Genomic DNA, 27,982 nt, shown 5'->3' with positions numbered 1-27,982 from the left:
TAAACAGCCACAGAGTCAAAAAAAAAGTTTATTTGAGAAAAGAGTGAAAGCTTTTGCACATTTGACAAGTAGACTTGTTTTGATAATAGATGCCATCCATATTCAGCTCTACCAAGATTATCACAAAGGAAACAGCTTTTCTAACAAAGATATGGGCATAAGTAAAGGACTACGACTAAATAGAGTCAAAGGAAGGGTGAGGCCCCAAATCTCTCCCCTGGACTGATTCACAACCCAGGATTTAAATGAAACCAGCCCGTCTCCCAGGGCAGTGGTTCTCAACTTGGCTTCCGACCAGAATCCCAGGGACTCCTCGAAAGGAAATCCCAATAACTAGACGGCCCCCGGGCAGAGTCTCTGGGTGTGGGACCCAGGCATCAGTGTTTTTTAAGCTTCCCAGGTGATTCCAACGTGCAGCCGAGGCAGCTCACCACTGCTCGGGAGGCAGGCAGCCAGTGTCGCCGCGTTCCTCAGCCCGTCAAGCCCTGTGAGGAGGCGGTCTGCTGGGCCTCGCTGGCTCTCCTTGATCCTATCTTTCACTCTGCTCAAGAACTTCCATACGGTATCAGCTTTGGGTGCAATTCTGAGCCTTTCTATTTGTCTTAGTGATTTTTAGAGCAACATTTAATCAGGCAAATACCAGCAAAGAGAGAAAAGATGGAAAAAGAAAGAAATTTCCATAAGGCATGATATGAATAAATTATTTTAAAATAAGTGAAAAAATGATCTCAGGTTTAAAAGCAAAGCATGAGAAGTCAAAGCCCGTGAAAATTTATTTATACAAAAAAATAAAAATATCTATTTTTAAAGGATTGATTTAAACTTATGTTTTTCAGCTTTTCCTGTTCCTTGAACATGAAACTGCTTCCAACTCAGAAAGATTTAAGATAGGTAATCATTAAATAGACACTCTTTACCTTCCTCCTGCAAACAAACAGAGCCAAATTCCCCATTTTATTTATGGTGAACCAGATTATCTTCAGTTAAGAACTTTGGCAACTGCACGAAACAGATGATCAGCTCTGTCAGCGGGAAGGTACGAGCTGGACATCGGCAGTACAAAAAGTCCCAAAAGAAAATAAGATGGTAAAAACAACAGTAGAAAAATAATAAAACATGAACAAAATAAGAAAATGCCAGATATTTACAGCCTCCCACTGCAGGGTGACCTGTCGTCTACTTTCAGCATAAAACAAAAGCAGAGGGCGTTTCTTGATGGGTGTCACAGATGAAGCTGGCGCCAGCCAGTGGGGGGACAGTCATTCCAGGAAGGGAGAAACACAGTTGGCGACTTGCTGGGGCTGTGACCAGGTCTTGGTCCTCCTGCGGTTCTGTTACTAAAAATGACACACGGCGAGCGATCCGATGCGGTCTTACAGAAACAACTTGTTTGTCACCACATTTCAGAACAAACTACTCAGAGTCACAGGCACTGGGTCTGGGAAAGCAGAGGTGGACGGCCACGCACGCAGGTGAGGTCGGAGGAGGGGAGAGGGCTCTACAGCCTGGAAGCTTCTGTGCTAAGGAGTCTTCTAATAGTCCTAAGGAGAGAGAAACAAAGTCCCAGCTTACTCTCAGCAGAACATGGGTTTGAAGCTAAGAAAAAAAATGTCATAAACAAGTCTGCTAGGGGGTTGCTCTGTAGCCCGAGACTATTTCAAATGCAATGGACGATACTTCACATCTGAAAATGGCCTGTGGAGTCCATGAAGGGACTGAAACCCAATCAATTCTGCCCCAGGAGACCTCCTGAGCTCACCAGTCACTAAGAATAAATAAATGAATAAAAAGCTAGTATTAATAATTGATTGTTTAATCAAAGGGAATTTTTCTTCCACAAAAATGTGTGACCCCTCTCTCTCTCCAAAATATAAAAACAGTAAATAACACCTCAGACTTGAAGTGTACCCAGATGGCCCTCAGACTTTAGAATGGGCGTTGTGACTCCAGATCAGGAACACTCAAGTTCTGAAGACGAAGACATTTTTCTAATCATCTACAAAATTACCGGGCTGTCTGAAATGGTCTGGCTGATACTTACAGCTCGTGGTTTTTTGTTTAACTTCAGATCAATCCTGCGATAGGAAAGATAAAAAATATTTGCATTTTACTTTACAGAAAAAGGGTCCAAGAATCAGCTACTGTACAGGGCACAAGCTATAACAAAGGCTATTTGGTTAAGTAAAATCCACATTCTTCCTTAGACTATGTCATATTTAGTTGTTTACCCAGATATTATTAAGCAAGTATTTAAAAACATGAGCAGATACTCTTGCCACAAGGCAAACTTAAACGACTCAAGAAAGAAATAGACAGCAGTCACGAAAGCCAAATCATTTTTTAAAATTACTCCAAAATTACACGTTAAAGAGACTGGATTAAGAGGCATGCTCCACGTTAATGTGTTAGCTCTTAACTACATCCCTGATAGTCACTGAGACACAGAGTGATTAAGAACAGGAAGGAAACTAGGACTTTGTATTTCTGGATAGGAAACACAAAAGAAATTAAACGAATTTCAATTCTTAAATCTTTCCAAAGCCAAATATCAAGATCTTAAACTATTAATCTCCTTACGAAGCAAAGCCAGAAAATCAATTTAAATATAAAGTAAAGGTTATCTAGTTTAAAAGAAATTAAAATGCATAAAAGTGAAGTTTACTTAATTTTGCTTAAGTTATTAAATAAAATGTTACCTCCATCACGTTTTTCTGTTTTAAAAAAAACTTCCCAGCCTAACCTAATATACATACCTACAATTAAACAGATAAACTATGGGTTAGAAAGGTCTCAAAAAGGCATATTGGTCTCTACACACTAACAACACAGCACAAATACTAATTCAAATCAAACTTACTCAAAGTCATAATCAAACATGCCAGACGGGCTGAGGGCAGCATTTGAAAGGAAGAAAGCAATAGAAATTAATATACTAATTGAATAAATTAGTTGATTAGCCACCCTAGCAAGATTTATAGAAACAAAATCAGCTTTAAGAATCTTAAGCCATAAAGTTTTCAACATCAAGGCACCAAAGACAGTGTGGTTGGCAGAGTCCCTTCCCTCAGTGAATTTCACATTAGGACAGACCACGAAAGGAAAAGTCACGTCATTAGGAACCTGGACCCCTGCAGGACTTCTATTAGCTGCCCGATTCAGAGTTAGAGCTTTCAAAATATTCTATTGTAATGAAAAATATAAATAGGGCATTAGAAGAAATAGAGAAAGAGGGTTTAGTCATATAATGAAAGGTGCTTTGAAGACAGTACTAATAACTCAGCATAATATACTTTCACTAAAGTCAAAGATAAAAACATGACAAATTTTTTAAAAAGAAAACATTCTGCAACTTTTAACTCGAGTTCTATGTTCCAGCGTGTCCAGGGAGCGTGGCACTCCTTTTCTACAGCATTCATCCTAGAAGCCAAGGGTCGAATGCAGAGTCTTGTTCCAGAAACTGCAGAGCCGTCTTACTCTGCCCCCTGAACTGGTGGCGGCAGTGAACGGCTTAGGTCAGGGCCGCAATTGCGGAGCACCGAGGTCTGCAGCGCCCCTATCAAAACAAAGCAAAGTTGCCATCCACGAGCACCCGAGCCTCCGGCACCCGGAGGGGAGCAGCACAGAGGAGGAGGCCACTTGGGGCCATTGCTGCTAACAGACCGTGGTCCAGGCAGACCTCCAAGGCAAACAGTAACCAAGATTGTGACACCAGCTCCTTAGGTGGCTCCAACGCCTTTCTGACTGTAGGCATGTGGTAAAACAATATGCAGAATAGCTGTCTTTCCCTCCTAGCCAATGTTTGCAAGAGCGAAGCTGGAAGAAAGCTTAACTTCAATATCCCTTATGCAATAGCTTCACCTGACACATCTGGGAGAGTATACGGTAAGTGTACAAACTAGTAACTATCAAAAATTTAACTTTCAGCCTAACTCAACTTTGTTCATAAATTAAAGGAGACTGTACCTACTTAAAAACTATCTTCAAAAAACTTCAAACTATCTAGAAGAATTCTAGACATTGGTATAGTATAAAAACCTATAAGAGCAGCTATAAGTTATTATTTCAACTTTTTTAAAAAAAGACACTGGGACTTATTCAGATGTCATGTAAAACATAAGAATTCAGAACACTGTAATCATTTACGAATGCTAAAAATTATTTGATAAATTTTCATATTCCTGAAGAGTACAAATTCAAAAGCTATTCTTTTTTGCTAAAGTACCATATTTATTTCCACTTTGCTTTACTCACCACTAAACAGTGCCTGGTACATAGGAGGTACGCAGACGTTTGCTAAAATAATGTCCTATTGACTTTACTGACCATGCAGGGTGTGACACGTGGGAGGAGAAACAAGGACTGTGCTGAGGGCAGACTTCCAGTGTGTGTGGACCGCCCACCCCATCTGTCAGCCCCACTCAGACATCAGTCAGGGGTCAGGGGTCGGGGCCAGACACAATTCCAGGCTCAAGACGGCAGGAGCCTGAGAACCTGAGAACCGTAACTGGCCGTGAGGAGCCATCGCAGGTGCACTGAACTGCTCTTCCCAGCAAGAAGGCAAATCAGCTCCACTCCGCTTCCCTGGGGCAGACGAGTGCCTGAGGTCAAGAAGCCCAGCCAGATACCAAACCAGGGAATGACAAACAGAGCCTGTTCTCAAACAGTTCTTCCCCACTTGTGGGAAGCAGTAACTAACATCAAAGATCTTTATAAATCCTCATATTTTTCCGGGAGTTAGCTCCTAGGGCCAGGAGACGAAGGAAGGGTAGGAAGAAGTGCTGTCCCTGTGGAAACCTCCTAGAAACCTACAAGAAGGAAGTGAAGTTCAAGGCCTGGTTCCCTTTATCAGTCAGCCGATGACGTCATTAAGGCAAATGAGGTGTTGCCCGAAATAGACAATAGCTATCGAGAAAGCTTACGGTGACAGATGGAAAAAATGTCCCAGAAACTTTCAAGGAATTTTCCCCCTGCTCTGGACACTCCGAAATAGGAAAAGAATCATTGCTTCAAAACGATGCGGGAGCAAATTTAATAAAAGCTTCACAGAGCATGATATTTAATTATCTTGACAATTAAAAAAATATTTTTAAGAGTATGGTTCCCTGCTACTGTTTGTGATAAGCTGGGATCAGTCCCATCACAGTGGTCAAATAACGCAGAGCCTTAAAAAAAAAAAGGAGATGATAGGCAATTTTTGCTATTTCTTAGTGCAGTTATGAGATTGGCATGGTGATTCCTGGTTTGCAGAAAACATCAGCAGCAGTCCTTTGTTGCTGTTTGGAGGAAATACTATTTCTGCAGTCTAAAAACCACCACCACCGCTGACAAGCAAAACTCTTAAAAGAATTCAAGAACCAGTTGATGCCAAGGAGGCTTAAACCAGTTAGATTAATTCTCCATTATCCCCGGGTCTCACGTCCACAAAGCTAACAATCTTCACACCTTGGGTGCATGAAGGAATGTGCTGCCCGTGTGTAAAACGTCCCAGCCCAGAAGCAAACCGGAGGCCAGGAGCCCCACCCACTCCTGCGTGCCCCTCATTTTTTCAGCACTCGGGCTCCCAGGAGGAGCGGGACAAGAGCCAGCCTACGGAGACCCGCTTTTTATGCCTCCCAGAGGAAGGTGTGAGGCCAGAGCAAGATCCTCACTCTGGAAACTAGGCATCACCCTCTCTGAGGGCAGCTGTGTGATTTCCAGTTGTCTCAGTTAACAGGCCTCAGCATTACCGTACAAATGCCACGCAGCGTGAACGCTAAAATCCTCTCTGGGAGGCACCTGCCCCTCTGTCCACGGAGGTCATTCCTATCTCATTACGTACTGCAAAACACACAGTGGCAAAGATGATCTAGGAAGGCACTCCCACATCTGATAGACTTTACGTTGTTCTTCTGAGATCTGAAGCCAGCATATTGCAGAGATATATAAAAACAGAAATCACAGACAATCAAAACACTTGTATTGAAAAAGAAAAACAGCCCCGTGAGATCAGTTCTCTCCATCCACGAGGGAGTAATGGGCAGGGATCAGGACCGAGAGCAAAAGACTTTGCCCCACTCCGCAGCTTCCCAGCACGTGCTAGGACACACATTCCGTTTCTATTTCCCCTTTTCCTCTCCTAAAAGCAGGCCAAATCCACCACACTAAACATGTTTCTATGGAATAAAATTCTTCTGCACTAGAAACAGTGAGAAGGATGGCCTCCTTCACGGTCACTCTGATGCCCACCAATTCCCCCCTTAGAGACAGAAAAACTCCTCCGTTTCACTGGGACCAAAGGGATTTCTTCCCATCAGAAATAGGAAGACTGCACTGATGCTGAAGATTCTTTTTCTAGTAAAGTCCCTCCCCAGCCATGGTCACAGAAGCTCCGGGTGGGCGGGGGTGGTGTGAGGTGGGGAGTGTGGGGGTCCCCGCCACTGACCTGTGCCGGTTTTTGTTCTTTCGTTTTTTATGGCTGCTGTGGTGGCTCCCTGAGGAAGTAGAAGACGCAGCCTTCTGAGGTTTCACTCCCTGCACAGATCCATCCAGATCCTCGGGGTCCTCCTGGCTGGGCTCATTTTCCTGATTGTGGAAGTCTGGAGAAGTATCACTTTCCGTGCCACTTCCTGGCTCCCCTGGAGGAAAGAAACACAAGTCCCCAGAAACATCATCAGTCTCCTCAGGTAATCTGTTCACCAACGAGGACAGACTTTTTGAGCACTAATATATATGGAAAAGGATTATTTCTTATCCTCGAGGACCAAATATTCTGATTCACACCAAGATATATACAGTCAAAGCATCAAAGTTACCAGAATTCTTGAAAAACATGTAATCTGAAACAGTGTAACCAGAGGCAAGAGATCTAATGACGGCTGGGAGATGGGACCATACAACCAGGATAACCTCACCGCATACAGCTTGTTTAGACATAGAATACGCTAATGAGATTAATGATTATACGAGAAGCGTTACTAAAAACACTTGGGGAGGTGAGAGATGACCTTGGGAAAACATCCTACAGCGGGCCCCAGTTCCTTCCCCAAACCATACAGGAATCCTGTCTTTCTATCAAGAAAAAGGGCTCGAGAGGAGAAGAGCCTACTAGCTACGTCACTCTGAAAAGTCTTAAGAATATTTAAAAAGTGATGATAATACTCTTCAGCTGACACAATATTCCCAATTTTAAAACATCCCTTAGATATGTTAAATAAGCAAGTTCAAGAACAATTTGTATACATATAATTTTTAGGGAAAACTACATATATTTTGGTAAATGTATACTTTTCTTCCCTGACAGGAATTTCTTGAAACTCTCAACAGAAAAAGATGCGGGAAGACTTTCACTTTACTGAACTTTTCAAGGATCGTAAATATGTACATTATCTGTTTCTAAAAATTGTCAAAAAACTGTGGACAGCAGGACCAGGGGCCAGTTTTCTTCTTTTTTATGTCTTTGTATCATAAACTGCTGGGAAGAGATTTCAAAGTGAGTAGCACGTGGCTATGAGAAGTAGAAGAGGCAGTCCCAAACAGCAGGAGAGAGAAAAAGAACCACATCTCCCAAATCATGAAACCCTGTTTTTGAATATTTCACGAAAGCAACAGAAGAGGGAGCTGTGGAACTAAGAGGCTAGAAAAAGCACACTGACCCGTCCTGCCCTCCCAAAGTTCAGGACAACCGATTTCATACAAAAATCAGCAAGAGAACTTCAAAACTTACTACACAGAGCTAGAGCTAGAAGACAGTGGTAATGGTGTAGGAACAGACACACAGATCAAGGGAACAGAATTCAGAGTCCAGATACAAACCCTTACATTTCCGGTCAACTGATTCTCAAGAAGGTTGACCAGACAATTCAGTGAAAAAAGAATAGTCTTTTTGACAAATGGTGCTGGGACAACTGGACATCCACGTCCAGAAGAATGAAGCTGGACCCCTATCTCACACCATACACAAAAATTAACTCAAAATGGATCGCAGACCTAAATGTAAGAACTAAAACTAGAAAACTCTTAGAATCCACTGGATTACGCAATGGTTTCTTAGAAATGACCACAGAAGCAAGCATGAAAAAAGAAAAAACATATAAAGTGGACATCATTTATATAAAACACTTGACCTGTAAATGACATCACCAAGAAAGTAAAAAACTACCCAGAGAATGGGAGAAATTATTTGCAAATCATATATCTGATAAGCACTTGTACCCAGAATATATGAAATCTTAGAACTCAATAATAAAAAGACAAAAGAACAAATTTTTTAAAATCGGCAAAAGATTTGAATGGACATTTCTCAAAATAAGATATACAAATGGTCAATAAGCACATGACCATGCTTAACATCATTAGTCATTAGAAAAATGCAAATCAAAACCACAATTGGGTTGTTTGCTTTTTTGTCGTTGTTTTCTTCTTCTCCCCAAAGCCCCCTGGTACATAGTTGTATATGCTAGTTATAGGTCCTTCTAGTTGTGGCATGTGGGACGCTGCCTCAACATGGCCTAACGAGCAGTGCCATGTCTGCGCCCAGGATCTGAACCGGCAAAACCCTGGGCTGCTGAAGCAGAGTGCGAGAACTTAACCACTCGGCTACAGGGCCGGCCCCAGTTGTTTGCTTTTTGTTGTTGAGATGTAGGAATTCTTCATATATTTTGGATATTAACCCCTTTTCAGATACATGGTTTGCAAATATCTTCTCCCAATTGTTAGGTTGTCTTTTCATTTTGTTCATGAAGACTTTTAGTCTGAGGTAGTCCCATTTGTTTATTTGTTCTTTTGTTTCCCTTTCCTGCCCAGGCATAGTATTTGAAAACATGCTGCTAAGACTGATATCAAAGAGTGTACTGTCTATGTTTTTGCCTAGAAGTTTTATGGTTTCAGGTCTTACATCCAAGTCTTTAAGCCCTTCTGAGTTAATTTTTGTAAGTTGAGTTAATGGTGTAAGATAATGGTCTACTTTCATTCCATTTTTTTTCCCCCTTCTTCTTCTCTCAAAAACCCCCCAGTACATAGTTGTATATTCCAGCTGTAGATCGTTCTAGTTGAGCCATGTGGAATGCTGCCTCAGCATGGCCTGACCAGCGGTGCTAGGTCCACGCCCAGGATCCGAACCAGTGAAACCCTGGGCTGCTGAAGCGGAGTGCATGAACCCAACCACTCGGCCACGGGGCTGGCCCCCTACCTTCATTCTTTTGCTTGTGGCTGTCCAGTTTTCCCAACACCATTTAATGAAGAGACTTTCTTTTCTCTATTGTATGTTCTTGGCTCCTTTGTCAAAAATTAGCTGTCCACAGATGTGTGGGTTTATTTCTGAGCTCTCGATTCTGTTCCATTGATCAGTGTGTCTGGTTTTGTGCCGGTACCATGCTGTTTTGATTACTATGGCTTTGTAGCATATTTTGAAATCAATGAGTGTGATACCTCCAGCTTTGTTCTTTTTTCTCAGGATTCCTTTGGCTATTTGGGGTCTTTTGTTGTTCCACATAAATTTTAGGATTCTTTGTTCTACTTCTGTGAAATAGGTATTGGAACTTTGATAGGGATTGCACTGAATTTGTAGATTGCTTTAGGAAGGATAGACATTTTAACTATTTTAATTCTTCCAATCAAAGAGCATGGAATATCTTTCCATTTCTTTGTGTCTTTTTCAATTTCTTTCAACAATGTTTTATAGTTTTCAGTGTTATGGGTCTTTCACCTCTTTGGATAAATTTATTCCTAGGTATTTCATTCTTTTTGTTACAATCATAAATAGGATTATATTCTTAATTTCTCTTTCTGCTACTCCATTGTTAGTATACAGAAATGCAAGTAATTTTTGCATCCTGCAACTTTCCTGTATTCACTTATTATTTTCAATAGTTTTTTGGTGGATTCTTTAGGGTTTATATATATAAAATCACGTCATCTGCAAATAGTGACAGTTTCACTTCTTCCTTTCCAATTTGGATCACTTTTATTTTTCTTGCCTGATTGCTCTGGCTAGGGCTTCCAATACTATGTTAAATAAGAGTGGTGAGAGTGGGCATCCTTGTCTGGCTCCTGTTCTTAGAGGGATAGCTTTCAGTTTTTCTCCGTTAAGTATATTAGCTGTAGGTTTGTCATATATGGCCTTTATCATGTTGAGGTACTTTCCTTCTACACCCATTTTATTGAGGCTTTTTATCCTAAATGGATGCTGTATCTTGTCAAATGCTTTCTCTGCATCTGTTGAGATGACCATGTGATTTTTGTTCTTCATTTTGTTAATGTGGTGTATCACACTGATTGATTTGCGGATGTTGAACCATCCCTGCATCCCTGGAATAAATTCCACTTGATCATGGTGTATGATCTTTTTAATGTATTGTTGTATTCGATTTGCTAGGATATTGTTGAGGATTTTTGCATCGATGTTCATCAGTGATACTGGCCTATAATTCTTTTTTTGTGTTGTCCTTGTCTGGCTTTGATATCAGGATGATGTTGGCTTCTAGAAGGAGTTAGGAAGCCTCCCCTCCTCTTCAGTTTTTGGAAGAGTTTGAGAAGGATAGGTATTAAGTCTTCTTTGAATGTTTGGTAGGATTCATCAGGGAAGCCATCTGGTCCTGGACTTTTATTTTTGGGGAGGTTTTCGATTACTGTTTCAACATCTTTACTGGTGATTGGTCTATTCAAATTCTCTATTTCTTCTTGATTCAGTTTTGGAAGGTTGTATGATTCTAAGAATTTATCCATTTCTTCTAGATTATCCAATTTGTTGGCATATTGCTTTTCATAGTATTCTCTTATAATCTTTTGTATTTCTAAACTGTCTGTTGTAATCTCTCCTCTTTAGTTTCTGATTTTATTTATTTGAGGCTTCTCTCTTTTTTTTTGGTGAGTCTAGCTAAAGGTTTGTCAATTTTGCTTATCTTTTCAAAGAACCAGTTCTTAGTTTCATTAATTTTTTCTATTTTTTTTTTTAGTCTCTATTTCATTTATTTTCACTCTGATTTTTATTATTTCCTTCCTTCTAGTGATTTTGGGCTTTGTTTGTTGTTCTTTTTCTAGTTCCTTTAGGTGCACTGTTAGATCGTTTATTTGAGATTTTTCTTGTTTGTGGAGGTAGGCCTGTATTGCTATAAACTTCCCTCTTAGTATTGCTTTTGCTGTGTCCCATAAATTTTGGCATGTTGTTTTTTCATTTTCATTTATCTCCAGGGATTTTTGATTTCTCTTTTGATTTCTTCACTGACCCAATAGCTGTTCAAGTTGCATTTTGTTTAACGAATTGTTGAAGCAATTACATCATTTGTTTAAGCAATTAAAAAATGGGCAACTGATCCAAATAGACATTTTTCCAAAAAAGATTTACAGATGGTCAACAGACACATGAAAAGATGTTCAACATCACAAATTAGTAGGGAAATGCAAATCAAAACTACAATGAGATATCACCTCACACCCATAAGAATGGCTATAATTAATAAGACAGGAAACAAGAAGTGTTGGAGAGGATGTGGAGAAAAGGCAACTCTCATACACTACTGGTGGGAATATAAACTGGTGCACCCACTATGGAAACTAGTATGGAGATTCCTCAGAAAATTAAGAATAGAACTACCATATGACGTAGCTATTGCACTGCTGGGTATTTATCCAAAGAACATGAAAACACAAATGCATAAAGATACATGCACCCCTATGTTCATCACAGCATTATTCACAATAGCCAAGACTTGGAAGCAACCTAAGGGCCCATCAAGAGAGGAATGGATAAAGAAGATGTGGTGTATATACACAATGGAATACTACTCAGCTATAAAAGAAGATGAAACCTTGCCATTTGCAACAACATGGATGGACCTTGAGGGTATTATGCTAAGTGAAATAAGTCAGATGGAGAAAGTCAAATACCATAGGATCTCACTCATAAATAGAAGATAAAAACAACAACAAACAAACAGATAGATACAGAGATTAGATTGTGGTTACTAGAAGGAAAGGAGGGGGGCAAAAGGGGTATCTGGGCACATGTCTATGGTGACAGATGGTAATTAGTCTTTGAGTGGGAAACATGATCAGAAGTCAGAATATACACAGAAATCGAAATATAATGATGTACACTTGAAATTTATATAATGTTATAAGCCACTGTTACCTCAATAAAATAAATTTTTTTAAAACCACAATGAGATATCACTTCTATCTAATCATAAAATTGGAGTTGGGAGGACAAAAGGGAGAGTTCTCATGCCCTACCTCTACACTGACCCCAAAAGGAAGGAGGGGACTTCCTCTTCTTGCCCAGCAAGAGCTCAGCCAATGAGAGACTCAGAACTCAGCCAATGCAAAGCCAGTCCACAGAGAACACCCACTTCCTCCAAGAGACCCTGCCGACTTCCTCCTCGCTCCATAAGAGAGTTTCTCCTCCCTCACTGTTGGGGGACTTGTACATGGCTTCCCATGGTTGCAGACTCTGAAGTGCAATTCTTTGCTGATCCCAAATAACCTATTTTTGCTGGAGAAATAACTAGCTGTCTCTCTGTTTAAAGTCAACACTTCTCATTCAGTAGGATGGCTATAATGGAAAGACAAACAATAACAAGAGTTGGTGAGAATGTGGAGAGACTGGAACCCTCACACACTCCTGATGGGAATGTAAACGTGCAGCCACCTTAGAAATCAGTTTAGGAGTTCCTCAAAAGGTTAAACATCAAGTTAGCAAATGATCCAGTAATTCTACTCCTAGATATATACCCAAGACAAATGATAACATGTTTACGCAACACTTGTCACGAACGTTCACAGCAGTATTATTCATAGTAGCCAAATGTCCATTGACCGATGGATGTACAAATAAAATGTGGTTTATCCATACAATGGAATATTATTCAGTATTAAAAAGAAATGAAGTACTAATACATGTTTTGTTTTGAGTTTTTTTGGTGTGATTAGTATCAAGAGCCTAACATTTATATACCTACCATATGATCCAGCAACCCCACTTAAGAGCATTTATCCAAAAGAACTGAAATCTGCATCTCAAAGAGCTATCTGGACTCTCATGTTTACTGCAGCATTATTCACAACAGCCCAAAGGTGGAAACAACAGCAATGTCCATCAACAGATGAATGGATAAAGAAAACGTGGCAAATACATACAATGGAATATGTTATTCAGTCTAAAAGGCAGGAGATCCTGTCACAGGCTACAACAGGGAGGAAGCTGGAAGACACTGTGCTCAGTGAAGGAAGCTGGGTGCAGGACAAACACTGCATGATTCCACACACAGGAGGCGCCTGGAACAGTCGAGCTCACAGAAGCAGAGTATAGCGGCGGGTGCCAGGGGCTGGGGACGGGGAAAGGGGGAGCTGCTGCTCGCTAAGCATAACGGTGCAGTTACGCAATGTAAGTTCCAGAGATCTGCAGCACAACACTGTGCCGACAGTAATAATATTGTATTGTGCACTTAAAAACCTGCAGATCTCACGTTTAGTGTTCTTAACACAATTTTAAAAAACCCCTACCATTTAGAGATACATACTGAAATATATATACAGGAAAAAACGGTCTGATGTCTGAGATTTCCAATATAGTACAGGGGGTGGAGGTGGGCATGGGTGGGACGTGGACAGGGCAGGGTCGGCCATGGTGTGACGGTTTGGGGGCAGTGCGATGGGTACACAGGGGTTCATTATTTTATTGTCTCTCTGTGTAGATTCAAAATTCACTTTAATAAAAGTAAAAATGTGGGGCCGGCCCTGCGGCCGAGTGGTTAAGTTCATGTGCTCCGCTGCGGCAGCCCAGGGTTTCGCTGGTTCGGATCCTGGGTGCGGACATGGCACCACTCCTCAGGCCGTGTTGAGGCGGTGTCCCACATACCACAACTAGAAGGACCCACAACTAGAATATACAACTAGGTACTGGGGGGCTTTGGGGAGAAGAAGGAAAAAAAAATAAAAGAAGATTGGCAACAGATGTTACCTCAGGTGCCAATCTTTAAATAAATAAATAAATAAACAAATAAATACAAAGTAAAAATGTAATCTTTTTTCCCCTCTCATTTTATCCCAGTGATATCTATAACAGGCCCTCCCAAGGTATGCTTTTAGGAATGTGAAGGCAAGAGTCTTTTTGGAAAATCTAGAGTGCTCTCCAACACTAACAACCAATTCCCCAATAACACAGACACCAAAAATTCAATTTAATTCCGACACTAACTACTCCACAGGTTCAGGGCTCAGTCCCATGACAGTGCCCCACTTCAGACATCGGTTGCCAGTCCTGGGCTTCCCATACTTGACAGACCAGTTATAAATGAGGGGTACCCACAGCCCCCTCCTCAGGTTTGATAATTTGCTAGAACTGCTCACAGAACTCAGGAACACACTTTACTTACTGTTACTGGTTTATTATAAAGCCGTCAACTCAGGAAGAGCCAAACGGAAGAGGCGCACGGGGCAAGGCAGGGAAGCCCCAGGCCGCTCTGGGCGCAGCATCCTCCCAGCACCTGGGTCCACCACCGGCACTCCAGCGTTCAGGGGCTTTTAGGGAGGTTCATGAGGAAGTAAGCCATCAGCCGTCAATGATTAACTCAATCTCTAGCCACTCTCCCCTCCCTGGAGGTTTGGGGGGTCAGGCTGAAAGTTCTAAGCTTCTCATCGAGGACAGGTCTTTCTGGTGACCAGCCCCCATCCTGAAGCTATCCAGGGGCCCCCAGCCACTAGCCCTTTCACCCAATCTTTTTGTATACTAGCCATTCTTCTTACTCTGGAGATTCCAAGGGTTTTATGAGCTCTGGGATAGGAAAGGGGACAAAGACCAAATATACATTTCCCATTAAGCCACAGAAAATAATTGAGCTGTATTTATGAAAATCACTCTTTGACACAGTAATGCCACTTCTGGGACACTGTCAGACAGAACTTTAAAAAAAAAAGCTTATGTTTATTGTGACATGGTTCACAGTGGGGAAAATGGAGACAGGGTGAATACTCATCAACAGAGGCGGCACAACCCAACCGTGGGGCATTGTTCAGCTTTTTTTTTTTTTGAGGAAGATTAGCCCTGAGCTAACATCTGCCGCCAATCCTCCTCTTTTTGCTGAGGAAGAGTGGCTCTGAGCTAACATCCGTGCCCATCTTCCTCTATCATATATGTGGGATGCCCGACACAGCATGGCTTGATAAGCGATGCTAGGTCCATGCCCAGGATCTGAACCAGTGAACCCCACACCCCTGAAGCGGAGCACATGAACTTAATTGCTATGCCACCAGGCTGGCCCCTGTTTTTCAGCCTTTAAAAAGAATGTGAAACAGACATTTCTCCAAAGAAGACATACAGATGGCCAATAGGCACATGAAAAGATGTTCATCATCCCTGATCATCAGGGAAATCCAAATCAAAACTATACTAAGATATCACCTCACACCTGTTAGAATGGCTAAAATAACCAAGACAAAAAATAACAAATGTTGGAGAGGTTGTGGAGAAAAAGGAACCCTCATACACTGCTGGTGGGAATGCAAAATGGTGCAGCCACTATGGAAAACAGTATGGAGACTCCTCAAAAAATTAAAAGAGAACTACCATACGATCCAGCTATCCCACTACTGGGTATCTATCCAAAGAGCTTAAAGTCAGCAATTCAAAGAGACTCATGCACCCCTATGTTCACTGCAGCATTATTCACTATAACCAAGATGTGGAAGCAACCTAATTGTCCGTCAAGTGATGACTGGATAAAGAAGATATGGTGTACATATATACAATGAAATACTACTCAGCCATAAAAAAGGACGAAATCGTCCCATTCACAACAACATGAATGGACCTTGAGGGTATTATGTTAAGTGAAATAAGCCAGATAGAGAAAGACAAACTCTGTATGATTTCACTCATATGTGGAAGATAAACAGATGGACAAAGAGAACAGATTAGTGGTTACCAGGGGGAAGGGGGGTTGGGGGTGGGCACAAAGGGTAAAGTGGTGCACCTACAACACGACTGACAAATAATGTACAACTGAAACTTCACAAGATTGTAACCTATCATAACCTCAATAAAAAAAATAATAAAAGAAATGAAAAAAATAAAGCGTGTTCTGTACCAAATGGTTGGAAGGTCTCTGGAGTTCTGTCAGTGTCCTCACTGTCTGTGACGTTCTCACCTTCGGCAGAAACACTGGTCATATCCTTATGGAACAGTCACACACTGGACTCCAATAAAGTATTTTATTCTCAAAAAAAAAAAGGGGCCAGCCCGGTGGCTCAGCAGTTAAGTGCACACACTCTGCTTCAGCAGCCCAGGGTTCGCCAGTTCGGATCCCAGGCGTGGACATGGCACCGCTTATCAAGCCATGCTGTGGCAGGCGTCCCACATATAAAGTAGAGGAAGATGGGCATGGATGTTAGCTCAGGGCCAGCCTTCCTCAGCAAAAAGAGGAGGATTGGCAGCAGATGTTAGCTGAGGGCTAATCTTCCTCAAAAAAAAAAAAAAGAACGTGAGGGGCTAGCCCAGTGGCATAGTGGTTAAATCCGTAAGCTCTGCTTCAACGGCCTGGGATTCTGGGGTTCAGATCCCAGGCACGGACCTAGCACCACTTGTTGAGCCATGCTGTGGCAGCATCCCACAGAAAATGGAGGAAGACTGGCCTAGATGTTAGCTCAGAGACAATCTTCCTCAAGCAAAAAGAGGAGGATCGGCAACAGATGGTAGCTCAGGGCCAATCTTGCTCACCAAAAATAAAAGTGAGATGCTAACAACAGCCAACACATATAGTCCTTCCTAGAAGCCAGGGATGATTCCACAGACTTTAAATATATTCATACAACCCTCACAAAAACTCTACAATCACGATGTCCATTTTACAGAGAAAGGAACTGAAGGGTAGAGAGGTTAAGGAGCCTGCCCACGGTCACACAGCTAACAGGTTGTGGACTTGGGATTCGAACTCAGACAGCTGGGCTCAGAGTCCACGCTCTTGATCACCACTCTATCCTGCATCTCACTGACTGAACATTGATTGGCATTGAACCGGCAACGGTCTATGTGCCGTAAGGAGTGGAAAAGCAGATAATGTGCACAGTTAGGGTCCAATTTCTCTATTAGAAAACCTCCAGCTCTTCTATGTGTGTGTTTGTGTGTTCGTGTGCATGTGTGAATCCAGAAATATGTGTTAGGAAAATACCAAGCTGCTAATGTTGGCTACCTCAGAAGGGGGGGCTGAAGTAGAACAGGAGGTAATGAACCTATTTCAAACTCACCTCTCAACAACTTGACTTGTAATAAGAATGTATTACTTTTCCAGTTCTTAAAAAACATCTAATGAAATAAAAAAAGATGAGTTTTAGATAGAACAGTATCAGGACAGCCTTCTTCTCCCATATCCGGTTCCATTTTTATTTAGGTAAAAAATGTCATCTCTAAAAATGCAAATGGTGGAGGCACTGGCTGGGGAGGGAACAGGTTGACAGGGCATGAGGTCACAAAAGCTTTGGATCACAGATAGGACGACAGAAGGGGCACTGGACTAACTGAGTAAGGGCTGGGCACAGGGGAGAGAAGGGTTAACCAAAAAGGTGGGAGACAAGTAAGAAAGGCAAGTTAGATCTGGCAAATTCTGTGTATGTTTCAATTCTATTGAGAGACACTGATGAGCAAAACCAACCGTCTCCTCATTTGGGGCCAGCTGCTATGAGAGTATCAAGTAAAGGGATGAGCAGGTCACATTCTATGAGGTAAGCACACATGTACACACACGTGTGCAAACTCACACAAGCGTGCAAAGCGAATCAAAGCCCTGTGAATAGGGAGGGCACCAGCGTTACCTCTCTGAAGAGGTGACGTTCCAGGCAGTAACCAACGTCCCAGAGGGCTGAAACAGATATCAAGTATCCTGGGAGTCAGAGAGGAGTGAACGATTCAGGAAAAGCTCCACTGAAGGGGTGGAACTGAAACTGGACCTTGAAAAATTAGAAGCCCAAATAAGTACAAAAAATAACACAAGCAAAAGTGCAGAGGTGAGAAAACGCAAGGGATATTTGGGACAAATGAGGCAAACAACATCTCTCAAACAGAGCTTGAGAAACGAGAGGTGAAGTGGAACACACAGCTTAGGAGGAGCCACAAAGCCCAACGAAGGGATTTCATCCAGGCACAATACGAGGGGATGGGCAAGAGGGCTGAAGGGTGCCTAACCTTTCTGAACCCAGTTCCCCATCTGGAGAATAGGAATTCTGTCTCTCACGTGTTGAGTACCTCATGGACGAGGTGGACGAGGCACTGGGCTAGACGCTGGGGCGACGGCAATGTTTCCTGCTTTCATCGATACCTGTCCTCAAGGAGCAGCTTTAAGGATTAAACGAGGTAACACAAGTAGAGTGTTCGCTTAGTGTCTGGAACATAGTCAGTGTTCACATCTCAATATCCTTGAGATCTACAAACACGCATGTCAAATTCTAAACAAACAGACTACTTGCTGTGAAACAATTGCTAGTAGGACATAAGGTGAAGTCATCAAGAATTCTCAACAGAAAAGTAACAGCAGACAATACACACTGAGTTCTCTGTGCAAAACCCTGTTTTAGGATTATTGGGCTGGAAGAGGTTTAGAAAAGACACTGGAGACAGGGAGACTAGCTTAAACATTGTTAAAATACAAAGTGAGACCACAAAGTAACAATTTTCTTCCTTGGCTCCTAGAAGCAGAAGAGGAGTGATAACAAAAAGGGTGGGTTACGACATCTCTAAGTGCAGCAGCCGGTCACTCCATCGTCTGATGCTGCCACTGTGCAAAGACACATAAGGTTGTTTCTCACTGACATCAAAGCGAGCAACTCATTCTTTAGAGCAAAGAAAATCAGATTTTGATTAAGTTTAATAAATCTACAAATGAGACACTACCTATTAAAAGAAACGATAGCTACCAAATAGAGGGAAAAACAAACTTCTGATCAGCACAGAAAGTTCAAAGGAAGTAAAGGCAGATACCTAGAACGACACCTCATGCTCCTGTTTACTTACCCACTGAGCGATGTAAATGCTGCCGGGAGATCTGGGCTGACGAAAGCTTCAGAGGGCCCAGGAAAATAAACAGCAGAGGCTGCTGATCCTTAAAGGAAACTTTACCTGCCTGTTTTGTTTTTCTTTCACTTTATTCCTTTTTACAAAAATATATAAGCCTTCACTAATTTGCATACAATTCCCCTTTGGGGACCATGCGAATCCACTCTCCTTCCAGTCTGGGTACATAAGAAGCCAAAGGAAGCAGAAAGCAATGCATTTTTTGAGGAAAATTTTCAGAATCGTTTGAAAATAAAATGATAAAAGTATAAAACTCCAAAACAGTTGAGATCTAAGAATATGCAAGTCAAAATTCTAAGAGGAAAGAATGTTTACTTTGGGGCCAGCCTGGAGGCGTAGTGATTAAGTTCGCACGCTCTGCTTCGCGGCCCAGGCTTTATGGATCTGGATCCCGGGTGTGGACCTACACTCCATGCATCAAGCCAAGCTGTGGCGGCATCCCACATACAAAATACTGAAAGACTGGCACAGATATTTGCTTAGGGCCAATCTTCCTCACCAAAGAAATAAATAAATTTAAAAATAAAGAATGTTTACTTCATTGCCACCAAAGATCAAAAATACAGAAATCATTCCACGAGATTGGTTATACAGAAATTCTGAGACCCTGGAGAGACTCTGTACAAAGGAAAAAGCGCAAAAGGCAAAGTAGACCATTCCTCTCACGGAACTAAAGCTTGCCTTGAATCACATGGGTGTTTCAGGGACCCTCAAGCCTTGAACTTGGCTTAAAGAGGTCCGAGCACCTAGCAAGAGGAAACGTAAGTCTTCTCTGGAAGACAGCACCTTCGTCCTGGCCCTCAAATTATTCTACAAATACAGTCATGTGTCACACGACAAGGTGTTGGTCAATGACAGACCACCTATACGACGGTCATCCCATAAGATTAGTACCATACAGCCTAGGTGTGTGGCAGCTACACCATCTAGGCTTGTGCAAGTGCACTTCATGATGTTCGCACAACGATGAAATCGCCTAACAACGCATTTCTCAGAACATATCCCGGTCGTTAAGCGGCACATGACTGTACTTTTCATTATTAATGAGCAGTACACAGGGAAATTAGATTTCACAAGTAATAATCAGCAGAAACAACAAACAGAAATAGGTCCTTAGAGACTTCAGAAATTGAAACACAGATTACAAAAACACTATGCTTACTATACTTAAAGAAGTAAAAGGCTAGTTTGAAAATAACTGCAAAGAAAGCTATCAAAAAATTACATAGCAGCTTTTAAAAATAAAGTACAATTTCTGGAAATCAGGGCCGGCCCCGGGGCCGAGTGGTTAAGTTCACACGCTCCGCTGTGGTGACCCAGGGTTTCGCTGGTTCGGATCCTGGGCGCGGACATGGCACTGCTCATCAGGCCATGCTGAGGCGGCGTCCCACATGCCACAAGTAGAAAGACCCACAACTAAAAAAATATACAACTATGCTGGAGGAATTTGGGGAGAAAAAGCAGAAAAAAACAAAAAGAAGATTGGCAACAGTTGTTAGCTCAGGTGCCAATCTTTAAAAAAAAAAAAAGAATTTCTGGAAATTAAAAATGTAATAACAAAAGATTTAAAACCAAGGGAAGGTTTAAGAGCAAATCAGACTCAAATGAAAAGAGAATGAGGAACTGGTAGGTCAAAAAAAATTACTCATAATGCAGCACAGAAACAAAAAGAAGATACAGAAGAGATTAAAAAAAAAAAAAAAACAGACAGAAAGGATAAAATGAGAAGGTTTAACACTTAGCCGGAGTACCAGAAGGAGAGGAGAGACAGCAGGGAGCAAACGCAGTATCTGGAGATTCCCAGTAGGAGCTGGGAATGTTCCAGAACTGATGAAAAATACCAAACCACAGTTTCAACAAGTCCAATGAAACCCAGGCCAGATAAATAAAAAGGAATTCATACTTAGACACATGGCAGTTAACTGTAGAAAATCAAGACAAAAATAAAACCTTAAAAGATAGCAGTGGGAAGTGGTAATGGCAGAAGTGGTGAGACAGAAGCCCACAGAATTACTGTAAAAGGGCTCTGGCCATTGGAAATAATGAACTCCAGGATTTAAGTAATTCTCTACACTCTGCTTTATTCCAAAAAGAATTCAAGGCAGCTTATCAAGATCCATATAATGAAATCCAATAAAATAAATTTAAAGTGACGTAAATAACACAAAGAGGAACGGAAGAGGAAAGCAAGCTGGATGCAGTACTAAGAGTCATTCCCAAAATGCATGCTATAAATTCCTCTTTGCTTTCTAGGGGGAACCACAGATTTGGCATTAAGCATTTCGGCACCCACACAAAAAGGGAAACAGTCAATTAACCAGATTTTCTGTAAAAACCAACTAGTCTTGCAAGGAAAACAACTACTCCTAAAGGAGATGATAATTAGTAATGATAATAAACAACATTTGCAACATCCTCTTACGATAAATAGAGGGACACATTTTACAGGACCAAAGTATAATTAGCAAATGCAAGTTGAGAGGGAAGACCGAGGAATACCAATATGATGTAGTCAAGAGGGGGGGCTCAACCCAAGGGGACGTTCCTAAGGGAAGGGATGGCCTGCATACGCTTTAGAAAATCTTTAATACGCAAGTATTTGTCTCAGTCAAGCTTCTGAAAGTAGTGGCTTTAAGAGTCTGCTGACAAGAACCTAGGTGCACCTGTTCTGTGTGGGTCACTAGGTACAGAGCCACATACTAAACGATCCACTAAGCCAGGGGCCTGATAACAGACTTGTGAAAACTGAGAAATCAGACATCATTCTGTCTCAACTCAAAGGACTCAGCTCCAGAATGTTCTTTAATCAGTCTTGTTACTCAACAAAGCAGAAGAAATGGCTCTACAATCTAGAAGCGGCTTTAACCGAAAAGAAATGCGGTTTAACTGGCAGTCATACCAAAAGAAAAGTCCGAAGGCCTTGGTACAACTGATTAGGTTGGCAGAAAGGAGTCAAAGATGCCTACAAAGTTGGGAATGAGGGAGAATGGGGGCACTATAACAGAAAAAGTGGGCAGACATGTTTTGGAGGAAATAGAACACCTCAGTTTTAGACAAAATGTTTGAGTTTGAATACGTGAATGGAAATGTCTAGAAGACATTTTCTAGGATTTTCTTTTCTTTTTGGGGGGCTGGGGCCGGGGCGGGGCGGGGCAGGGTAAGGAAGATTATCCCTGAGCTAACAACTGTGCTAATCTTTCTCTATCTTGTATGTGGGACCCCACCACAGCATGGCTTGACAAGTGGTGTGTAGGTCCATGCCCAGGATCCAAACCTGTGAAGCCCAGGCCACCGAGGCGGAACATGCAAACCTAACCACTACTCCATGGGGCTGGCCCCTCTAGGATTTTCTAGAACTGCATGACTAAAGCTCAGGAAAGGGGTTAGGGATAGACCTAAAAATCCAGAAATCTGTACGTGGAGATAATAACTGAAGTCACTGAGTAGTTCTAATTCCCAAACTACCAAAATCCCTTTTCCTCAAACCACTGCCTTAATGCAAACAAAAGAACTGGCTCCCATAAGAAGCGATGCCACCTGAAAGAGGTACACAGCCACAATATAAAAAGCAAGTTCAAAAAGTGATCCAGTGCACAGGGAGAGCACCCAATACAGCCACACAGAGTCTGACTCAGAAAGATAAATGTACAGATCTACACCCCATCACTAGCAATTAGAACAGAATGACACTGTATGGCTTACACACAGAGAATGATATAATTTCTTTCTTCTTTTTTTTTGGTGAGGAAGATTGGCTCTGAGCTAACATCTGTTGCCAATCTTCCTCTTTCTGCTTGAGGAAGATTGTCACCGAGCTAACATCTGTGCCAATCCTCCTCTATTTTGTATGTGGATGAGCAGTATGTAGGTCCATGACTGGGATCTGAACCTGTGAACCCCAGGCCACCGAAGCAGAGCGCAGGAACTTAACCACTTTGCAACTGGGCTGGCCCCAAGAATGATACAATTTCTCTACAAAGTAAATACTACCCACTCTCCATTTTATATTTAAGAACACACAGGTACATTCTGTTTACAGGATCAGAATTTCCTAAGAATTATCAACTTAGGTACATGGGGATTTATATCTCTGAAATTTTCCACATTGAAAGATTCTTTTAACTTTAAAAAAATCCCCTAAGACTTCTCAGGAGTGAAGACGTTATCTTTGTGTCTTTGAGCCGCTGAAGGCAACCTTCACGTGATAGAAGAGGCAGAAAGGACATGGCAGTTTCTTCCTCAAAAGAAAGACATGATTAAGGATACCCAAAAAGATTCCTAACTTCTAGCAGAAGAGGCAAGAGTAGAGGAGACGTAGTCTTCAGAGACACAGTTGGACCGGAGTGGAACAGAGGGACTGTGGTAGCTTAACAATAAATTGAAGAAAAGTGAAAAAAATAAACTTACTCTTTTCAATGAGCTGGTCTTGAACTCCTGCCAACGCACTTACTGCCTAAAAAAAAACACCAGTTACTAGAAAAGTTATCACAGCCCTCAGGAGAGCACGCGCAGGCAGAACAGAAAGAGAAAACGCACGGAAATTTATCTGAGCTCCTCCTCAACGGTGGGCCACAGAGAGCGCCCCATCACTTACAGCTGCCGAGGTGACCGAAGATTTACTGAAGAGCCGCTCAGCCTCCTTGAACTTCCGGTTCCTTCGATCGTTTTTGCTATTGGAGTTTCTAAAACACACACAAGAAACTCACTATCAGCACCAAGCTGAGTCCAGGGCTCAAGCTGAAGATGCTCCAGGGCAAATGCAAGGAACTCTTTTTCCTTTTCCTTTTTATTACCAAGCTCCATACAGAAATGCCTCCATCCCACTTGGATTGCCCGAAACACCCTTTACCCTGAACGTCTATGGAGACAGCCCCGTTCTCCAGCGCAGGGTACGTGCCCCCCGGGGTACAAGTGATTACCTTAATTGGTTCACAATTGCTTTCATTTTAATTGTATTCATTTTAATGCTCATTATTAAAAACCACTAGCGCAGACTAGTGATAGGAAGCGTCTCTGTTAAAATTTAAACAAAGAACCAGGGTTCCTTGGAGAAGCTGCTGCTATCAGTTCTGGCACAAGAAAAGGACAAAGTGACAGAAAGCAACCAAGTGCTCAGACTCATAGGGTCACGTCAAAAGGACAAAGGAATCAGCTTGAGGAGGCTCCCCTTGGCCAAGTTTGGGACAAACGAAGCATCAAAAAGGATAATGATGGGTGTGTTTGCTTTGTGAAAAGTCACTGAACTGCTTATTTGTGACTCGCGCACTTCTCTGAATGGTCATGGGCCACATAACATTTCCGTCAAGGACACACCGCATATAGGACGGTGGTCCCATAAGACTACCACCACGTGGCCTGGGTGTGCAGTAAGCTATCCGATCCAGGTTGGTGCAAGGGCACTCTATGACTCAAAATGATGGAATCGCCCAGTGACACATTTCTCAGAACTTATCCCTTTTGTTAAGCGACACATGACTGTATATATTTCAATAAATTAATTTATACTAAAAAATAACATAAACCTCTACAATAAAAAAGTGACAGTCCTAGATCCTAACACACTGTTTTTTAAAGAATCCCTGAGTCTACAGTGATAGTAAAGAGAGACAGAGAGTGAAAGGGAGAGAAGGGCAAAAGGGAAGACTCTCCTTTCAGAATGCCAGTAATAAATGCAAAAGCAAGAGTAAAATTAGAATCACAATTTTGCAACCTCCAGTAAAATAAGTGATTCAGACAAGAATCAACAATAGATGCTAAAAACAGTGATAAAAATTTCGGGGGAGCAGTATGTTCACACTGTCCAAAACTGTAACCTCCAAAACTACTTTTTAGTTACAAAGAGGAAAAAAAAGCAACTTTTATAATGGAGAAATCACAGGCTCAAACTTAACAGCACCAATAATGGGACAATCCAACATTATGTACCTTCTGAGAAAATAGAGGGAAACAAGTCACTAATGCGACATTTTTGCCAAAAATTTAAATAGGATCTCTTATGAGGTCACAATAAGAAAAATTCAGGGGGACCGGCCCCATGGCCCGAATGGTTAGGTTCGTGCACTCCGCTTCGGTGGCCTAGGGTTTCGCCAGCTCAGATCCTGGGTGCAGACACGGCACTACTCATCAAGTCACGCTGAGGCGGCATCCCACCTAGAAGGACCCACTAGAAGGACCCACAACTAAAAATACACACCTATGTACCTAGGGGGCTTTGGGAGAAAAAGGAAAAGTAAAATCTTAAAAAAAAAAAAAAAAAGAAAAAAGAAAAAATCAGGTACTGGAACATTCTACAAGACAATGTCATAAACAACAACTTCACCACCAATAAGAGTAGGAGACTCTCCTAGATTAAGAGACTAAAGAGACGTAACAGGCAAATGCAATGCACGAATGCTAAGGGATCAAAATAAGGAAGCAAAGCCTTTTGGGGACAATTAGGGAAATGTGAATAAAGACTGCGTATTAGATGATGGTATTAGTGATAATTTTCTAGGTATGATAACTGTGGTTAGGTAAGAAAAATGTTCTTATTCTTAGGAGGGAAGAGCTGACATAATAGGGGCACTGTCATGATATACCTGCTTTAAACTTTTACATGGTTTAGGGGGAAAAACAAGTGTGGGGAAATGGGAGAGAGAACCACAAAGGGGTGGCCTGAGGGAGCTCTCTGTGGTGCTGGAATAGCTCTGCGTCTTGACTGCAGTGGTGGTTACAGGAATCCACACACACGATAAAATGACAGAACTACATGTACACATTGTATCCATGTCAATTTCCCAGGTTTGATACTGTACTATAGTTACATAAAACCCAACCATCGGGAAAAACTGGGGTGAAGGGGACACGAGACCTCTCTCTACTATTTTTGCCACTTCGTATGTATCTATAATGATTTCAAAATTTTCAAAAAGTGTAAACATAGATGAGTGTCTTTATGCATATTATAGAGAGAGGAAAAGAAAAGAGAGAGAGAAAGCAAATATGGCAACAAGTTAACAATTGGTGAGTGCCCTTTAAGGGTATCAAATGTTCCTGTACTATTCTTTCGATTTTTCTACAGATTTGAAAATTTCAAACAATTTAGCGAGTTCTCAAGTATGATATTACTAAATAAACAGTGGTACAGGTGGCACACAGGTATGGCAAATATTGTGAGGGGGGAACTCATGACGGATTAAAATGTGAAAGACTCAAATAAGAGAGCTGCTGTGTAAAGTATTATACGTTGCACTTCATTTAGGTCTCACGCAACCCCGAGCCACAGGCTGGACTTTCCCTATTTCACTGATGTCAGATTTGTCCAGGATCACTCAGTGAGGCAGTGGCTGAGCCCGAGGCCAAGTTCAAGCCCAGACCTCTTTCCACACCACCGCTTTACTGGTGCCTCCCCGCAAACTTGCTAGCAAGAACATATATGTCCTTAAAACAAATATTACTAGGGAACAACACAAACACTGTAGGCTTCTGACACTCACTTCTGGTTGGTCAGATACCGATCCCAGCCACGGATAATGTTGCCATACATCTGAGTGTCTTCCAGGTAGCTTCCTTCAAAAGCATAGATCTGTCTCTCCAAGTTTGCCAGTGTTTCCTGAGAGATGAAAAACACGGCAAACGGGTAATGCCTTTTAAATACAAACATTAACTCTGACCAAACCGAAAACTCAAGCTCAACGACACTAAACCACCGTTGTGGAGAGATGGAGGACATGGGGAGGGGCAAGCTGCTCCAGAAGAAGACAGTCTACCCCTGTTTGCTGGATCCCTTTGAGAACAGAAAGGGATAGAGAGAGCCGATCCCCGGAAAAATGTAGACTCATGCAAAATTTTGCATACATTTCAGAGGGTTCGTGGAAACCCAGCTGTCAAGAACCCCGGCTGAGGCAGAACGTGAGCAGTCTCCACTCCCACGCATACAAGGTGCCGCCACCGGGGAGAAGGCAGGGCGCGCAGCCTCCAGCGCCAACGCACTCCCCTCCCCGCAGGCTCAGAGAGGCCGCCTGCGCTGGGCTGCCAGTTGCCATGGAAACGTGGAAGGGCAGCTTCAGGTGAGACGCGCCTCCCCACGCCCAAGCCAAAATGCGGGGGGCAGGGAGGGCTTGGCCACCAGAGTGCTTGGGACCCTGGCTGCATGTCACGATTCACAATCCCCTACACTGAGTCCGCTCCCCTCGCCTGTCACCTTCTAGATGCTCCCAAACGCATCACATCCCTGCCCATCAAAACACCCATCCAACGGATCTACTCCTAGTCCCCAAAAGGACATGCGCCCCTCCATCCTCCAAAGGCCAGATTGGATAACAAGGTGCCCCTCCCACCCACGCCTGCTGCCCCACCCTCCCCAAAGCCCACCCGCAAGCCCGACCCGATCTCCTGCAGCCCGCCGACACGCCCGCCCGCACCCCGCGGAGATCGCGCCCCGCTCGCTCTCGCCCACCCCGCAGAGCTCACGGACACTCGCCTTTCCCGGCTCCCACCCCGACCCGCACCCCAGGCGCCATCCCGCCCCCACGCCCCTCCCCCCGGCTCCGCGCCCGCCCCCGCCCCGGCTCGCCCGGCTCGCCCGGCTCCAGCGCCGGCTCCGCCCCGCCGGGAAGCCGAGGCGCCGGCGGGCCGCGGAATGCGCAGCCCGGCCTCGGGCCCCGGACTCCGGGCCGCCGCGCTGCGCCCGCGGGGTAACGGCCCTGCGCGGCGGGCCGGGGCCGGGCGGCGGGGCGGGCGCGGGCCCCCGGGCGCTCCAGGGCCAGAGCCTCACCGCCAGCTCCTGCTTCCGCTTCACGAGCTCCGCCAGCTCCCGCCGGGTGTCCGGGATCTGCGGCGGCGCCGCCTTGTTGTGCATCGCCATGTTGGGCTCAGGCAGGCGGCGGCGCGCCGGGCTTGGGGCGGGCCCTGCGCGCCGCCGCCCGCCAGGGGGCGCCCGCGCCGCACTGCGCCTGCGCGCCGGCTTCC

The 27,982-nt window shown here is 43.1% G+C and overlaps 1 protein-coding gene across 5 annotated transcripts; it reads right to left on the bottom strand.

The window, feature by feature from the left end:
- Positions 1-10: 10 nt before the first annotated feature.
- Positions 11-27,982, bottom strand: MEAF6 (MYST/Esa1 associated factor 6). Of its 5 annotated transcripts, XR_002805304.2 has the most exons (9): positions 27,789-27,969; positions 26,509-26,624; positions 23,628-23,715; positions 23,441-23,486; positions 6,422-6,614; positions 2,858-2,887; positions 2,697-2,753; positions 2,042-2,075; positions 11-1,541 (listed from the first exon to the last, which is right to left on the bottom strand). XR_002805304.2 is itself a non-coding variant. In XM_023633240.2 (8 exons), exons 1-8 carry the CDS (start codon positions 27,876-27,878, stop codon positions 1,533-1,535), a joined length of 606 nt encoding a protein of 201 aa, XP_023489008.1. In that variant the 5' UTR covers positions 27,879-27,969; the 3' UTR covers positions 11-1,532. The 5 variants fall into 5 exon arrangements, 3 of the variants coding, with proteins under 3 accessions (XP_023489008.1, XP_023489014.1, XP_070105206.1); XR_002805305.2 differs by lacking the exon at positions 2,858-2,887 and having other exon boundaries at positions 27,789-27,982; XM_023633240.2 differs by lacking the exon at positions 2,697-2,753.

Source organism: Equus caballus, chromosome 2, assembly GCF_041296265.1.
Source record: "Equus caballus isolate H_3958 breed thoroughbred chromosome 2, TB-T2T, whole genome shotgun sequence".
In the NCBI taxonomy this organism is placed as follows: Eukaryota; Metazoa; Chordata; class Mammalia; order Perissodactyla; family Equidae; genus Equus; species Equus caballus.
The sequence above is the reverse complement of the archived record's forward strand: the minus strand, read 5'-3'. Positions and strand labels throughout refer to the sequence as shown.

Coding starts and splice junctions, on each gene's coding strand:
- MEAF6 (XM_070249105.1), bottom strand. CDS start 27,878: ATGGCGATGCACAACAAGGCGGCGCCGCCGCAGATCCCGGACACCCGG. Junction 23,487..23,627: donor CTTCGGTCACCTCGGCAGCT/GTAAGTGATGGG, acceptor GTTTTTTTTTAG/GCAGTAAGTGCGTTGGCAGG. Junction 5,896..6,421: donor AAGAACAAAAACCGGCACAG/GTCAGTGGCGGG, acceptor TGCTGGCTTCAG/ATCTCAGAAGAACAACGTAA.